This window comes from Bipolaris sorokiniana (assembly GCF_000338995.1).
Source record: "Bipolaris sorokiniana ND90Pr unplaced genomic scaffold COCSAscaffold_8, whole genome shotgun sequence".
Taxonomy (NCBI): Eukaryota; Fungi; Ascomycota; class Dothideomycetes; order Pleosporales; family Pleosporaceae; genus Bipolaris; species Bipolaris sorokiniana.
Window position 1 is genome coordinate 726004 of NW_006911902.1, and position 15468 is coordinate 741471.

The 15468-nt window shown below is 51.2% G+C and overlaps 5 protein-coding genes across 5 annotated transcripts; 3 read left to right on the plus strand and 2 right to left on the minus strand.

Moving 5' to 3' along the window:
* Positions 1-620: 620 nt before the first annotated feature.
* Positions 621-1231, minus strand: COCSADRAFT_90648 (uncharacterized protein; the record flags this gene model as incomplete). The annotated part of the gene is made up of 2 exons (XM_007702505.1): positions 621-1038; positions 1104-1231. 2 exons carry the CDS (start codon positions 1229-1231, stop codon positions 621-623), a joined length of 546 nt encoding a protein of 181 aa, XP_007700695.1.
* Positions 1232-5558: 4327 nt separating this feature from the next.
* Positions 5559-6072, plus strand: COCSADRAFT_330059 (uncharacterized protein). Its single transcript, XM_007702506.1, has one exon. It carries the CDS (start codon positions 5611-5613, stop codon positions 5971-5973), a length of 363 nt encoding a protein of 120 aa, XP_007700696.1. The 5' UTR covers positions 5559-5610; the 3' UTR covers positions 5974-6072.
* Positions 6073-8917, plus strand: COCSADRAFT_330060 (uncharacterized protein). Its single transcript, XM_007702507.1, has 2 exons — positions 6073-6373; positions 6425-8917. Exons 1-2 carry the CDS (start codon positions 6171-6173, stop codon positions 8712-8714), a joined length of 2493 nt encoding a protein of 830 aa, XP_007700697.1. The 5' UTR covers positions 6073-6170; the 3' UTR covers positions 8715-8917.
* A 1467-nt stretch (positions 8918-10384) lies between these two features.
* COCSADRAFT_358132 (uncharacterized protein) lies at positions 10385-12238 on the minus strand. Its single transcript, XM_007702508.1, has 4 exons — positions 12042-12238; positions 11541-11993; positions 11219-11472; positions 10385-11156 (listed from the first exon to the last, which is right to left on the minus strand). Exons 1-4 carry the CDS (start codon positions 12215-12217, stop codon positions 10864-10866), a joined length of 1176 nt encoding a protein of 391 aa, XP_007700698.1. The 5' UTR covers positions 12218-12238; the 3' UTR covers positions 10385-10863.
* A 1325-nt stretch (positions 12239-13563) lies between these two features.
* Positions 13564-14511, plus strand: COCSADRAFT_48715 (uncharacterized protein; the record flags this gene model as incomplete). Its single annotated transcript, XM_007702307.1, has 4 exons — positions 13564-13656; positions 13714-13989; positions 14074-14197; positions 14249-14511. Coding segments are annotated over 4 exons (756 nt in total), but the record flags the coding sequence as incomplete, so codon positions are not given.
* Positions 14512-15468: the final 957 nt, after the last annotated feature.

A 15468-nucleotide genomic window follows, 5' to 3' on the forward strand; every position in this document is an offset into this window, starting at 1 on the left:
GCTTGACATCAGCTCAAAGACACAAAGAGAAGAAGAAGAGCTATTCTACTTCTCCCTGGTTCAATTACCAGAAATCAGTAGAGACGTTTCGACAGCATTGGTTGCTGAGGGTTCATAATGCATTAGATGTATTAAATACTGACCGAGTGACCCAGAAGTCAAAAAAGGGGGGAGTTTGGGAGATCTACTGATATCCAGACGGGGGAACTGTCAAATGAAACTGTTCAATCTCTCTCTCTGTCTTTTCGCGAGAAAACATTGGTTTCTTGTCGCTGCCCCAAGGCAAAACGTATTTAAAGTTAATGGAAAGTAACCCCCAGGGGGGGGCTTACATGTTGCGAATCGGCCCGTACCTCAACGTGACTGCTGAACCCCGCTACAATTCGCCGTTTTCAATAAGATGAAGAATATTTTAGGTTAGGAAATGTGCCTTTTTGTAGATATTCTTGTCTTCTCTCTTGTCTTTCCAGACGAGAAGAGTGGGAAGATAGAAGGACCTTGTTTGAAGAAGAGGGAGGAGTTTTCCAGGTGTATATATGTATATATATATATATATATATATATTATGCGAATTCGATATGGAAGGCATACACTGTTGATCGGTTCCCAAGGAATATGGGCTAAACGGCACTCTGTTTACCCCCGTATCGCGACATTATAATTGAGCACATTACGTTTCCCCCAGCAAGGAACACTAGCGCACTCAGGAATTCCCTCTCCGTTTTCGAAGTCTCACCGTCGGCATCCAGACGCGAGAGTTCTCTTGCCATTTTGCGTTCCACTTCCATCTGGATAGCCAGTGTGGCAAATTTGGCAGCTTCGTCGTTGTCAAGAGAACACATCTTGCGGACCTCCTCTACTGTATTCAACAGGTATTGTGCCTTGCCGTTAGCATAGGCTCTTTTCTCCCTTTCGAAAGAAGCAAGGTCATTTGCAATCGACATGTGATCGGCGTAGAGCCGAATGAATCTGGTGAGGCGGGGGCTGGCAGTGTCGAAAGTTGAGCCAAGGGAAAACTTCGTGCATGCTACAATGTAACTAGAAGCTATGATTTAGATATTTCCTTCCTTGTAGTGTATGTGGAGATGTCGGTAGCTACTTACGAGGTGGCTACATCGATTACCCTATAATCGAGGGATACTCGTAAATCGCCGAACGTAGCAGGTGACGGAGGGTGATTGATGAGCTCTTGCAAACCCGCAGCTACCTCTGCTCCTCCGTTGCCAACCATGCTGTCTTCATCGTAAATACCCTTAAAAGTGATTGTCATGGCCTTTTGCAGGGCCGATACAGATTCATCCTCTCTGTCGGGCATGCGAGCTTCGAGGCTCGATACGAATTCAGTTTCGAATGCTTGCATCTACCGTTCTGCTGTTTAAGTATATAAGGCTTCTCCCAAAAGTTGTCTCAATCACCTACTGTGCCAAGGCGACACGGGTCGGCGGGGAAGATGGCACGCACAGTATTTTGCAGAACCGCCCCAGCCCTTTGCGCCAGCCACAGTTCTGTAAAGTCTATATCAGCTTGTGATATAATTCACTAGCCTCACCCAATGGTAGATTATGAAAGCCCACCAAGTCAATTGGGATGCATCGTTCCCATGTTTGCTGAATGGTGAGAGATGGGTTGAGATTGGAGTGACTTACATCAAGCAGCCACTGACGTAGCTGTATGCATTATCATGCAGGAATGGCGTAGCAGTCTTGGTCTTAGACCCTGTTGTTCTGCTATTGCTCGGAAGAATCCTTTATGTTAAAGAGTGCAAATCTCTTCCCCTTTGTAAAACTGTTGAGAACCCGAGTACAGTACCCACCCTCATCTTTGGGAAAATGCCTAGAAGATCAATATTCTACGCTTGCTTTCTTTTTTTTCTTTTGTTTATTGCGACTGGAATATTTGAAGAGTGAGTTGTAAGGAAGCTTACTTGAGTGTCCCTTGGCTGGGGATTTCGAAGTATCTTTTGTATCTGCCTTTTAGACATGGATGGTATAACCCAACACGAGATCGTGACAAGTACACAATAACCAGTCAAGCTGCAGCATCTACAGCCGGATCTTGTGGTTTTTCGAGTAAAAGTTAGATCAGCTAGCGTGCATCGATGCTCGTCCCCCGATATTGTTGTCTGCATTGCTTGTATATGCAGTTCCCTGGCTTCTGCAAACTACCTGTCAATATATACGTATGTCACACACTTTTTCGCGAGAAGTGACACCACTTGTTGTAACAGCAGTGGAATTTGTTCGTTTCTATTATTGTCATGTTGTGATTCTATCGTCTTGGGTATATTCGTGGTGAATTGAATAGTCCAGGTATCACTTGAGCCTTCTCCGTACTCTTTTGTTTCTTGTCAAGGAATGAATTGCTCTTGTTTCTCATGGCGTTAGTCCATTGTTTGTATTGTTAGTAGATGTAGGAAGAATGATGATGACAGATAGGCTTGCCCCTGGTAACAATCTGAGTGGGACAGAGACTACACTGAGTCTGATTAGTCACGTCTGTATGCTTAGTAAGGACAAGAAAAGAAAGAAAGGAAAGAGGAGAAGACGTGACTGAGAACTCATATATTAGACTGCCAAGATGTGCAGCTTGCCCATTTAAGAAGATGCAAAGAATCACTCACTACCCTTCTCAACACGTGCAAGCCCTTGGTGTTAGTGCGAATCTTCCCGCTCCAGGGCTTGAAAAGAAAAGGCTAAGCGAGAGAGATAGTAGCGTATCTCGGGTGGGCGACAGGGCTGAGTGCCCAACTGGGTGATAGGTATACATGTGTATGCCATGACTCCAAGGCAAGGTTGCGGCTGCCGCGTGGCGGCTCTGGCAAACAACGCCACTAGTGTAGTCCCCATGGAGTGGTAATAGTGATACTGCCATGTACAGAGCCCGATTCGGGTTCAAGAGTATGTAGCCAAGTGGCACTGGGTGGGTTGAACAACAATGAGTCAATGACAGCGTGCAGGTCATGCGACCTTTGTCCACACTTGACCACGGACTAGGGAGTCCCAAGATGTTGTTGCGACATGGCCCGAGACACGGAGCTTTGTATCGTCACTTGCAGACAACCATGGTGGTGGAGTAAGTAAGGCCGAGAGAGTCGGTCATTTTTCTTCTGCCGCCGTGTCGCGTGGTAGCTGTAGGTGAGGTAGGCAAAAAACAAGAGGTAGGTGTAGAGATTTCGGGCTCAATAGGCGCCCAGGTGGGGCTTGCTTGGGCATCCCGAGCCGCAAATCTGTAGCCGACAAGGCCACTTGGTGGGTCGGTAGGGCAGCCATGAGCCGCAAGTTCGTGGAGCCGCGGCCCAATGGGGATGGTTTTGGGCAGCGAAGGATGCCGATACTGAGACAACAGAGGGCAGCTGGTGGATAGAAATGTGAGTCACATCTTAGCGGGCCGCACAGGTATAGAGTGGAATGGCAGCCAGACATGCTGAACCTGCATAGTGCGGTGAAATAAAAGCGGTTGAAATCTTTTTTCGGGAGCGATTGTTTTTTTTCTTTGGGCTACGACGTGATGGAGGGATCCGTGGTGTAGCGGGAGTGACTACTCGACTTACTAGCGAGCGTCCCACGTGTTCCTCCACCCATCCCGCGCTATTCCAACGGCTTGGAACCTGGCAAACACGCAGTCGAACTGGTTGCAACGAAAATGGATTGCGACAAAAGTGTCGCGCAGCAACATGAACCGTTTCGCGCCGTAGTGGCTGTTTGGGAGAACCTGTCATCCGGGTTGCTGGGATTGGAACGAGTCGGGTGCGCAGACGACTGCGAACGCGGTTTGAGAAGCCGTCTGTTCGTCATGCAGAGGCACATGACGTTGTCAAGGTAGTAAGTACAGCAGAGTGGCAGGACGGCGGCCGACGCGCATCTGACACTGACACTGACACTAGCAACAAGACAGAGGGGTGCAGTGTGTATACACATGATAATTTTTATCAATCTATAGAGCATACGTCAATTGCACTGTTTTGCTCGTGGCACAAAGAGTCGCATCATCAGACATGAATGGCGAGGGGGACTGCCAGCGTCCAGTCGTGCACTCTGACGAGGAAAGTGGGCTGTGTGTGACGGTTGGCTGAAAATCTGTTGGGTAGCAGGGTCATGGTACACTAAATGCAGCTAGTAGTGTAGACTGAGCAAACGGATGGACATGGCACTTGCACCCGACCTGCTAGGTAAGTATGCGGTGGTGTGGGAGTGGATGCATTTGGTGAGGGGGAGGGGGACGAGCGAGTGCGCTACTTCAGACTGGCAAATGTCACACAGGTGCGTCAACGGCGACGGGAAGGTGTGTATTCTGGAAGCCGTAGCGGAGTCTTGAGTTGTTGGGGGGTAGAGTAGGATAGTAGTAAGCAGGGTAGGTGTAGAGAGGGAGTCGATGTGCGTCTGTTCACCGGAAGCGTAGTGGGGTAGTGTAATGGTGTCGGCTAGGCGGAGTAAGCGACGCTTGAGCAGCCGCGTGATTCTAGAATGGGCGCGGGCAGTCTTGTCGGCGGACACGAGGCAGGAGCATCAGGGTTGGCAGCCAGACAGACTCGACACCGGACACGGAGAGGTCGAGACGGCCAGAGCAGAGGACACATGTTTCGTGTCGGGTCGTTGAGGGGATTAATGAAGGCCACGGCGCACCATGAGTGCTTTGTTGTTCCTGCATGGCAGAGACGATTGACGTGGCCGAGCCAGGAAAAAAGAGGCTAGCCGGCAATCAACAGAGAGGCTCAATGACGTGAAATGGCGGGTGCAAGGATGACGAAAAGGAATGAAAAAAAAGGATGAAAAAAAAAGAGAGAGTGGCATGCAGCTAGGCGGGTGTGCCCTGCAACCGTTCACCGCAGCAGACTCGACGACGATGGACGATAGACGGTGGACGGTAGATGCAGATGGATGAGGAGGACCAACTAGGAAACGGTGGCCAAGCCGCGGACGGGACGAGAAGAGATCAGCAGGCGGCGAGCAGTTGACGAGGCAGAGGGCAGCGTGTTTGAGGGTGGCGGGCGTGGTTGAGCATGGCGAGGGGTGCAAAGCGGTGAAAGATGGGCGCATGCACCAGCCTGTCTCAGCAGCGAACGGCTCGCAGGCTCGCAGGGCCAGCCAGGGCCGGGCAATGCCGGTTTCAGCTGGCCGTCGACGCCCACTCGAGCTGCTGCATGTTGCGCATCTGAGGCGACCGACGACCGTGCCAGTGATCACCACCAGGGAGCACGGCCACCAGAGCCCCGTCCAGAGTGTCGTCGTCGTCGTCGACGTCGAAGCAAAAAAACTCTACGAGATGCAGTGCAGCACAGCACAGCACAGCACAGCACAGCGCAGCGCGTCGAGCAGGCAAGCATGGCATCGAGTGGACAGCAACCACACTGCAATGCATGTACGGCGGCTTTGCCCAGGCCAGGCGTCGGATGGGCAAGTCGGCCATGCATGCATGCAACGCATCAATCAAGACGACTGGTGTGCAACAGCTTCGCCACCGCGGCCGCCATGGACCCAAGATGTGGGAGAGCCCAACCGATGCAGCGCATGGCATAGGGCAGAATATAGTACGCGCCGTTTTGAAATTTTACGGGCGGGCGGGCGGGGAAAGGTTTCCCTGTTGCTGTGTGTGTGTCGAAGCCCGAATGCGATGCGCGCCTGCATGCCTGCCTGTCACTCAGTCAATCACCCGCGCCCTCTGCCTCTGCCTCTGCCAATCTGCCAATCTGCCACTGCTGTCTGCCCGTCTGCCCGTCTGCCCGTCTGCGCCCGTCTGCGCCCGTCGCCCTGCACACCAGCACCAAGCCCGTCATACTCTGCAGCTTGCTTGTCTCGCATATCCTCAGCCCCCCGTCCTCCACTCCCTGCCCCGTCTTTGTTTTCCCTTTTTTTCCCTCGCCTTGCTACTCACTCCTACCTAACCTTTGCATCTCTGCCGTCATCCATCTCTCTCTCCCCCTCACATCCACCCATCCACCCTCACACCCCTCCACATGTCGCCCGCTGGCCCTGACACGGCCTCGCTCAATCACACACCCCTGCTAACAATGCTCTCTCCACGTCTCGTTTGATTGCCCACCATCGCCCCGCCGCTAGATATTTTTGCCGACTGCTCCCTGCCCTCGACAGCCTGTCCGCCCTGCTCCCAATTCTCACCACCAATTTTTGCAATCTGCTCTCCCTGCCGCCGCTGCTGCTGCTGCTGCCGACATGGCGAGCGCACAGGATCTGCAACCCACCTGCGAGGACTACGATTCCGACCAGAGCGAACAAGGCTACGAGTTCCCAGGCCGCTCCTCGGCCAATGCTGCAAACGTCTCCACCAAGCGCTCCCACCCCGACGACTTGAATAAAGAAAAGCCGCCCCCTCAAGAGCGGGTGCCTACCAACCTCGACCTTCGCTCCGACTCAGGGTACAGCAGCTACACCGCCGCCACCGTGAGCAGCACTAATTCTGCTCAAAGTGCCCCGTCCCAGCGCAGCCCTCCTGCTGCCGCTCCCCCTACCGCCCGTCCAGAGGCACCACGCCCACCACCACCCCAACCTCAGCAACAACCACCCCCGCCGCCCTCGACAAAGACCAGACGGCCTACCCAGTCCCAGTCGGACCAGTCGAGACCCAAGTTGACGACGCGCACCACCTCGCAGTCGTCCAAGCCCCTCGTCAAGCAACGCCGGCCCACAATCACCCAGGACCCGCGCCCCGAACGCTCCGAACGTGAACGCCTCCCCCGTCGTGACAGCAGAGTCGAACCTGAATGCACCGATCCCAAGTGCACCACCTGCGGACCAAACGCCCTTCCTCAACACCTCGTCAGGCCCAGCATCAAGCCCACCCAATCCGCCCGCGACATCGACCGTCTCTCTGCTGACACTCGCTCCATGCGTTCCGATCCGGCCTCGTACTACCAGTCACCCCCTTCGCCTACCCAGCTCCGCCGGCCCCCTACTTATAGGCAAGAGGCTGCCATTGTCCAGCCTGCCGTGAACCCCCGTCGCCGCCCTTCGACCTCACGTCCGCGCCCAATGAGCTACAACGGTGAGCCCAACTCTCAATACTACACCCCGGGCATGCCCGCACCCTACCCGAGCCCACCCCAGGAGCATGGCCCGCCTCCCTCCAATTCTGCGCAATGGCGTCAAATGCCGCAGTACCACCACATGGCTGGCATGGCCCCTCCAGTAGTTGCCCCCTATGGTGCGCCCCAGGGCTACCCAGGGGCCTATCCTTACAACCACACGCCTCCACCATATGATGGTCCGCAAAGGCCAAACATGCCGCCTCGTACCTCATTCAACTCTGCACGCAATGGACCTGCCCCTCTCGTCACCCAGGCCCCATCGCGCGAACAACAGTACTCGGCAAGGTACGGCCAGCCCCAGAGTGCCAGCCAACCTAGGTTTCCACCGCAATTGCAGCTCCAAGAAGGCGCCTATGAAAGCGATAGCGGGTCCGAGACCGGCTCATCCGAGGAAGACGACGACGAGTACTATGAGCAGCCCGACCCCAATGACCCTCGCAATCGACGTGCCCTCATGGCACCAGCACCACCAAAGATTGAGCAAGCAAAGCCGAAATCCAAAAGCAAAAAACAACAGCGACCCCCCATTCGTCACGCCAACACAACCCAAGTGGTTGACGAGCGTCCTAGTCGCCGCATGTCTTTGTCTCAGCCTCCAGCTCAGCCGCAGTCTCTGGTCATTGATGACCGTCGCAGGAAGCGTACTTCAAGGACCATTGAAGAGCCTTCCCGCCGTGCCTCTGTCAGTCGGCCGGCTCCTCCTTCCCGCCAGATACAGTCCGAATACCCCAGTCACCGTGGCCAGATTGTCGTTGCCAACTCGAGCAAATCTGAACGACGTCGTTCGGCCCAGGTCTATGAACAGGTATACGACCATCATCCCGAGGACAGACGGGCAGCCAAAGCCGCTAGGGAAGCTAAAGCTCGCGCCCGTGAGGAAGAAGAAGCTCGAAGAGAGCAAGAACAATACGAAGCCGAGCTTGCTCATCAGAAACGTCTCAACCGAACCTCCAAACAATACTACCAACCCCCAGCAGCGTTTGACAGCGACGAAGAGTCTGAATCAGAAGAGTCTGAAGACGATCACTTTCCGCCCGAGGCACCGGCACCGCCTCCCCCTCAGGCCCGCCGCCGCCGTCCAACTGACGTGGGCAAAGGCAAGGAACGTGTCCTCGAGCACAAGACCAAGCGCATCGAGAGCGCGGCCGAAGAGTACATTAGTGCTCGCCGCGGTGCTCCTGGACCCCTGAACGATCCTATTCACAATGCTGCACGGCACTCGAGAACCATTTCCATGCCCTCTCACTCTGGCTCTTCGGGAAGTGAAAGAAGCCGAAGCAACCGCACGGCCGTCACCAACGAAAACAATGAGATTCGTCTGCGAGTCGATGCAAACGCTCCACTCAGCTTGCAGTTCAATGGCGACATGGAGGGTCGCACTCTGCGCATGATCCCGGCCGAGAACGGCATGGCTGATCTGGTCATCAGCGGAGGGCGCGACCGTGAAAGTGTCTACCACAACAGCGATAGAGGTAGCATTGCAGACGACCGAAAGGCATTGGTGCCAAAGCAGCCGCGGAGACAGGCTGAAGAAATGACCGAAAATAGTTTACGCAGCTCCCGCAGGAGGCGTGACAGCCAAGTAATACGAGAGCAACGCATAGAACGGAGCAGTGGCCAGCAGCGACCTTTGCGTCAACGCGCCCACACCAGCTCCTATTACGGCGAATAGGCTTCTCCGAACCTTGAGCAGTCTGGCTTGCTGCTACGATGCACATGACCACTTTTGGCAATTCTTCAGTACTGTATCTACGACGACTGGCTACGTGCCCCCTTTTTTTTCCCTTCATCATACCAAAAGTCTTCGTTTCGTTATCCTTTTTTTTAGCGGGTCGAAAACAGGTTGAAACAAAAGCTTTGCATGGACTTGGCTGGCTTTCTACGGGGCCAAACTTGTTCACCAACAAAAAAGTTTTGATCGGTTGGCTTGGTCGTGTTCTCAAAACTGGTTTTGATTCCCCAACTCACGTTTCATGTTTGAGTGTTTTGGCTTGCGTTCCCCCAACGACTCAGTATTTGTCCATCACACAGTAATATTGGTTGTAGATTGGAACGCTCACGCAACAAACACCATGACATGGCCCACGAGAAAAGCGTCGCACCATTACAGGAATGCGACCTCGTATTCAGCCGTGTGCTTGTTTCCTCGTGCTTTTTTCTTCCTTGCTATTTTGGTAGCGTTCGCAACTTTTGTTTTTCTTTTACCACCTTTCTTCCTCTATTTCTCTCTCTTTTTGTTCTGGAATGTTTAACAGCACTCGCAAAAAACCCCTTGATAATTTTTCTCTTCCAGCTTCGCACTATACCTGCTCCCCGCGGAGGTTATTCGAGCTTTTTTTTTACTTCTTTTACTTACTTTTTTCTTTGTTGTTTTGCTGGTGGATGTAATACCCTTTTCCTCTCATATCTGTTGTTGTGTGGCTGGATCTACGTGGCACATGGTCGGAAAGGTTGTTCTTTTTTCCTTTGGCTGCTAAAAAGATGAAGAAGAAGTTTGAAGAAAAAGTAAAAAGCTGAACCGATGCGTTGGCAGTGAAGGAATGGGGGGAAGCTATGACGCTTTCATGACGGTTGATGATGGATGGCCCAATGGAAAAATGGATGAGCTACGTAGCGTTTTTGAATGTTTTGTTTTTTTCTTGTCGTTGTTTTTTCCTGTTCCCTTTGCTTTCCATAGCCGAGTTGACACGTCGATGGTGGACCTGGATAGTTGTGGTACCTGTCAAGCAAACAACAGCCGACAGGTACAGAAACAATCCGCTGGTCTATCATTGACGAGAATACAAGTTGTTCTTGCTCTTGTTCTCCTCAAAAACCTATTAGCTCTCCTTTTCCTGCATTGCTGTTCGTGATTATGTCGTGCATGTTTTAAACAATCAAGGCAACTTCCGCGGAAAGAGACAGAGCCAAATGTTACATACATAATGGCTAGCATGCACCGTTTGATTCAACTCTACATCTTACCGCCTACAAAACATACTTTGCCTCCGTTACATCCATATCTCGCTTCTTCTTTCGCGAGCCGGACAAAAAAAAACAAAGTGACATCCGTACTTCACTTCTTTCTCTCTCTCTCTCTCTCTCTCTCTCCCGAATCGGACAAAATAAGCTACTTTCTTTTTGTCCCCCCTTCTTCTTGTTCCCCCGCACTTTGCCCACCACCACCACCATGGCTAGTCGCGAGAAAAGGCGGGTAAAGAATCCTCTCCTCGTGTATCCGGCAATAGTGCCAACGGGCCCCCTCCCCCCCCCCTTTCAGCAAACCCTTTTTGGACCAGATGGAGTATATGCAGTTGTTTTGCCTAGTTTTCTACCGCTGATATAGTATACATTATGAGTTTATATGTAATGTGAGGGCTTGTTTTGGTATGGATGTTTGGATCTCAGCAACCTTATTGTTGTGGTCGATTGGTGTGGTGACGGGTGGGGATAAGTGAGATTGGGTGACGGAGGGGCACCGCTTTTCTCTAAACTTTTTTTTCCTTCTTCATTTCTTTTCTTTTCTTTTCTTCGTATAGAGGGATGGATTGCATCTTGTTTCCTCTGGTGGAGTTGGCTTGAGGGCAAGGAGTGTGAGGGGAGAGAGAGAGAGAGAGAGGTGTTTGATCAAAGTGGTATGAAAGTGAATACGACCTGAAACATTCGAGAGATGTAAGGACATAATTAAGTTTTTTTCTTTGTGTCGTTTGTTATGTTTGAAGAAGGGGGGGGAATTGGTGAGCTGTATTACGTATTCGTTATGCTCAAATGACGGATATATCCGACTACTCGGTCTTCTATCATATTACTCAATCCTGGTGCTAAAGTACTTGCACCCAGCTTCAAGCATAAATATAGCAAAACGGCCCCCCAACCGTACTCATCGCATCTCTAATCGTAATGTTCGGATACCCTACATACTCACCCACGGACAACGCATCCCCTAGCGTAGCATTCTTCGCCGTCGTATCCCCGATACCACCTGCACTTCCAGCAAGCGCTCTTTCACGGTTCTTAAGATCGAGATTCTGCCAGGTCCACCACACACGATCAATCATGCCGTGGTGAGGATAAAACGCCGGATCAGCAGGACTATTGTAGAAATCCGAGCCCGCATCTCCGCCAATTGTGTAATCTACTTTTCCGTTAGGGAAGCGAGCTCTAAAACGTGGAGGGTTTTTCCTAATAAAGACTTACGACCACCAGTATGCACGCCCATGCGGCCCTCTGCAAACGCGCCCTGATACTCTCTCTGAAACGTCGCGATATCTGTGTAATTATTGATGAGCCGTACGACTTCCGAGTCTGTCGTCGCATTCGCAGCTTGCAGCGAGATATCGCGGCGGAGACACCGCGGGTTGTAGCCTAGCCCGTTGGCCTGTGGGTTCTTTGGTAGACCCCCGCCTGGAAGCTGGAGCATAGTTTGTAAAGGTCCCATGTTGATTTTGAAACTATGAATACGTTATTAGCACAGATTTGAAGGCTGGAATATGAAAGACAAAAGGTTGCTAGGGCTTACTCTTTAAATGGACCAGATGTTACACATCCACCGCCTGAGCCTGGTGCTAGATGCATGTAGCACGGCCCAGCTATGCCATCCCACGGGAAACAAGATGAGTTGCGCCCGGGGACGTAACTGCCATCGCCGGACATGCTCGAGGCACTGCCGTCGAAGAAGGGGCCGCTTTTTGGGTCAGAAGCGTAGTGTGCCCAGTTGTAGTAAGGGAAAGTGCCTTTGTAGCCACACTCTTTTCTGATCATTTGTTCGAAGACCCAGGTGAAGTAGCGGTGCCATGTTAGGAAGTTGCCTGTGCCGTGGATGGTGAGCGACTGCTGGATGTGGGTGACGACTAGATCATCGTAACGGCTCTTGGCACCAGGAGCGACAGAAGCTGGTGTCCTTGCAGGGAGCTTGTGGAGGCAGTTGACAGCATCGGTGAAGGCAATTCTCTCTTTGCGGGATAGTGTTGCCCTGTATCATGTCAGTGACATTACGTCCTAAGCTATGGTACCGACTCACCACTCCCTGCGAACCGACACTTTGTCCAATGTACAAGTCCCAGGGCTCGGGATGCCGTTCTTAGTTAAATGAATCGCCAGCTTCGTCATGCCTTCAGCAGCAAGGTGATCGTTCTCCATGAACTTGGCGCTAGTGCTGCCGGCCAAGGCAATACCGAGATAGGTGGAGATCTTCATTGTAGAGTCCGTCTCGATAGACAGGCGTGTCCGCTACTGTAAATCCTGGAACAGAGTGCTACAATGAGCTATGGTGAAGAGCGTGCTGTTCGAAGTACTTATCATTGAGCTTTATATAGTGCAAAAAGAACTTGTGGCAAGTAGCCTAAAATACCCGGCCACGGCTAGCTTCATCGCTGGGAGGCAGATAGGCAGGATGCAGCCCATTTTGGCGAACCAGAGTCAGTGGCATCAGGCTAGCTCTGTAAGTCTGGATCCGCCTACACAGTGGCAGACCAGGGGCGATATTATTTGCCGAGTTGGGCGAGTAAAGCCTAGAAAATCTTTGAGTAGCAATGTTGCAAGCTGCGATAAAAGAAAATTTACGTAGCGTTTTGCGTGTAGTACCAAGAATATAATATACGAGACCATTGAACTTTTCCAAATTCACCAGACGAAGGCATTTCTCGCAATCTAGAACCTCGTTGTGATAAGAGGGGCTGGTCGGAGGAAGTTGCCTCATCCTGCGACTGTGCCACGAGGATACATGGAAGTGTTGAGTGATTAATCAATGGTCGAACCACACGATTGCCGAGGCCCGTGTGGACGGCTCAAGAAGGATGTAGTCGTCTAGTGTGATTATACACTTACCGGGGGGCTGTCAACGGGTGAGGGACGGCACGGAACGGACGGCATAATAAGGGTAACCGAGCATACTAACTCTATCAAGTTCAGACCATGCCATTTTGCCGGATCCCTTGCTTAACACTTGCGACGTCTAGTCATATTGCGCCTCGCGCATTCGAACACCAACGGCTCCAACACAAAAAATCGCGTGGCATGAAGAGTAAAACCCGGCCCGTGAATCGTATGCATGAGACTTTATCCAACTGGAGCCATCGACAAAGTGAATTGCGGCCGTGAGCCCCTGAACATGATTACGGCGAAGTGGCCAAATCGATAGTAACAACAGCTCCTGGTATGTGGCACAGTCAAACCATCCATGAGAGCCCCGCGGAGATTAGAACAGGAGCCAAAGGAGCAGAAATACTCGGAGATTCTCTCCTTTCCCGACACCTTGTAATGCGGCATGGTCTTCAAGCATACCGCTTGGAAACTGGTTACTCACTTCGGTTCCGATGCTACGGAATACAAGCACATCAAAAAAATCAGTTCTTTGTCTTCCTAGCCAAACATACGTAACATTTGCTGACTGTGCCGTACATGATTTCGAGGTGACGAAACAGCACAAATAAATAGCGCTGGCAGTATGAGCCATGGACTTTGACAATCCCATCCGTCCATCGTCGCCTCACAGTAGAATGTCCCCCAGACGTTTACTTGCTTATTCGATACCGCAGTATGTGTTCGCGTTATTGGTGGCTTTGTTGCGCTGCTGGGTCCGCCTGAAAATCGTTAAATCTTTTGGTAGAGATGACTGGGTAATGATCAGCGCATTGGTACGTATGGCATATTGGGGCCTGCCTCAAACTGGTGTGTTAATGGATTGATCACAGGTACCTGCAACTGCGTGCTTCTTATCCTACATGACCGAGATTTCGCTTGGTCTGGGAAGTCAGGTTGATTTACTAGAAGCCAATATGTCAAACTACCACAAGTTGCTTCTGGCTCGCCTTTTGCACCAGGTGTTTGTGGTAATGGCATTGGGCTTGGTAAAAGTATCAATTTGCCTGTTCCTTCTTCGTCTGGTTATGAAGAAGCTGTACATCCGGGCCCTCTGGGGTATCATCATATTCATGGTCGTCTTTACGATCGGCAGTGTGCTATCAATAGTGAGTAAAATCTTTTATCGATTGTGCGATCTCGTGGCACACCAACATCGCTCTACAGTTTTCTAAACATGACTGATATTTCAGATTCTCCAGTGTATTCCAATCTCAGCAGGATGGAACCATTCTTTGCGTCCACCGCCATTGGGTGTTGGCAGCGCAAAGTGCTACAGCCTCGGCACGTTTCGTAAGATCGGACTCTTCAACGGAGGTATGGACATACTATGTGAATTTTATTCTAACCTCATTACTGACGATGCAGTGATTCATATTCTCTCGGATATATTGCTTGCTCTTCTGCCGACTCCCCTGATTTGGAGACTGCAGATGGTCAGACGCGCCCGCTTCACACTGATAGTGGTCCTTTCTGTTGGCATACTTGCGGCAATCGCTGGAATAATCAGACAAGTTAGTGTCGGCCCACTTGACGAGTATGATGCGTATTCAATCTGGAACTTCACTGAATTGCATCTGGGTATCATCGCGGCTTCACTACCAGCACTAAAACCGATTTTCAAGAAGTTCTTCGAAACCATTGGTACAAATATAGCAAGAACACCAAGATATGGACGGTCTAACAGTATCGTAATGTCGCCGTTTGGAAATACGGCAGCTGCAAAAGGGGGTTGGCAAACTGAAGATAATACCGACGTTTCCATGTTGTGTCCTCCGGACAACATTCGTGTGACAAGCGTAGTGCAAATTCACCAAGGATGGTTGCGGTCGTGAGAGTGTCAGTTAGAAGAACCAATCAACTACGTCTTGAGGACAGAGTAGGTTAATATAACTCCCGATTTTCTGTATATGTAATGAGAAATCAAGAAAAGCCGATGGCTCGCTCGAGCAAGCCAGCCAAACCAAACAGCGTTGTAAATACCGGGTTTGTAGTTACTCTATGTCGACAAATTTGATGAACATGGTGCAATCATGACGACCACTTATGAGATGAACAGTACGCAGGGAGATGGGAGCGGTTGTTTGATACATTAAGAGTTGACGTAAGACAGCCGTGAGGGCAACTGCGATCTCTGTGCCTCATGCCGAGGAACTAAGGGGTTGCAGGAGAAAATGGCTATGAGAGTGATGGGATACACTGTCCCTTGGTATCAGAATAAAATGTAATGTCAGTATAGCAAGATAATAAACAGTATGTGATTCGGTAGGCGGGGCAGTGATCATAGCTTATGACAGTATTTCCATTCATCAGTACGCTGGAGACCTCACGTGACAGGGTGGCCTTCAACTCTATCATCGGGCTCAGCAGTCTAGAAGTAGCCGAATTGTTATCCGTGTTTTTTTTCTCTTACAATGATGAGTTCTGCAATGATCTAGTTGCTGGGATATCGGAACGAGCTACCATCGGCTGAAGCGCTTAGATGAAGCGAATGCCTTCCCTACCAGGCGGGGGTCCTGTCCTCAAGGATAGTCGTCTGGCTGCTGGTTGGAGTGAATGCCATTCTCGGTACCTTATCAAGGGTCTCG

What these genes read in the sequence shown, in the direction of transcription:
- COCSADRAFT_358132 (XM_007702508.1), bottom strand. Translation starts at nt 12,217, where the DNA reads ATGAAGATCTCCACCTATCTCGGTATTGCCTTGGCCGGCAGCACTAGC. An exon ending in GTGTCGGTTCGCAGGGAGTG is followed by an intron (nt 11,994 to 12,041) that starts GTGAGTCGGTAC and finishes GACATGATACAG; the next exon opens with GGCAACACTATCCCGCAAAG. An exon ending in ACATCTGGTCCATTTAAAGA is followed by an intron (nt 11,473 to 11,540) that starts GTAAGCCCTAGC and finishes ACGTATTCATAG; the next exon opens with TTTCAAAATCAACATGGGAC.
- COCSADRAFT_330060 (XM_007702507.1), top strand. Translation starts at nt 6,171, where the DNA reads ATGGCGAGCGCACAGGATCTGCAACCCACCTGCGAGGACTACGATTCC. An exon ending in GACCTTCGCTCCGACTCAGG is followed by an intron (nt 6,374 to 6,424) that starts GTACAGCAGCTA and finishes TTCTGCTCAAAG; the next exon opens with TGCCCCGTCCCAGCGCAGCC.
- COCSADRAFT_330059 (XM_007702506.1), top strand. Translation starts at nt 5,611, where the DNA reads ATGCGCGCCTGCATGCCTGCCTGTCACTCAGTCAATCACCCGCGCCCT.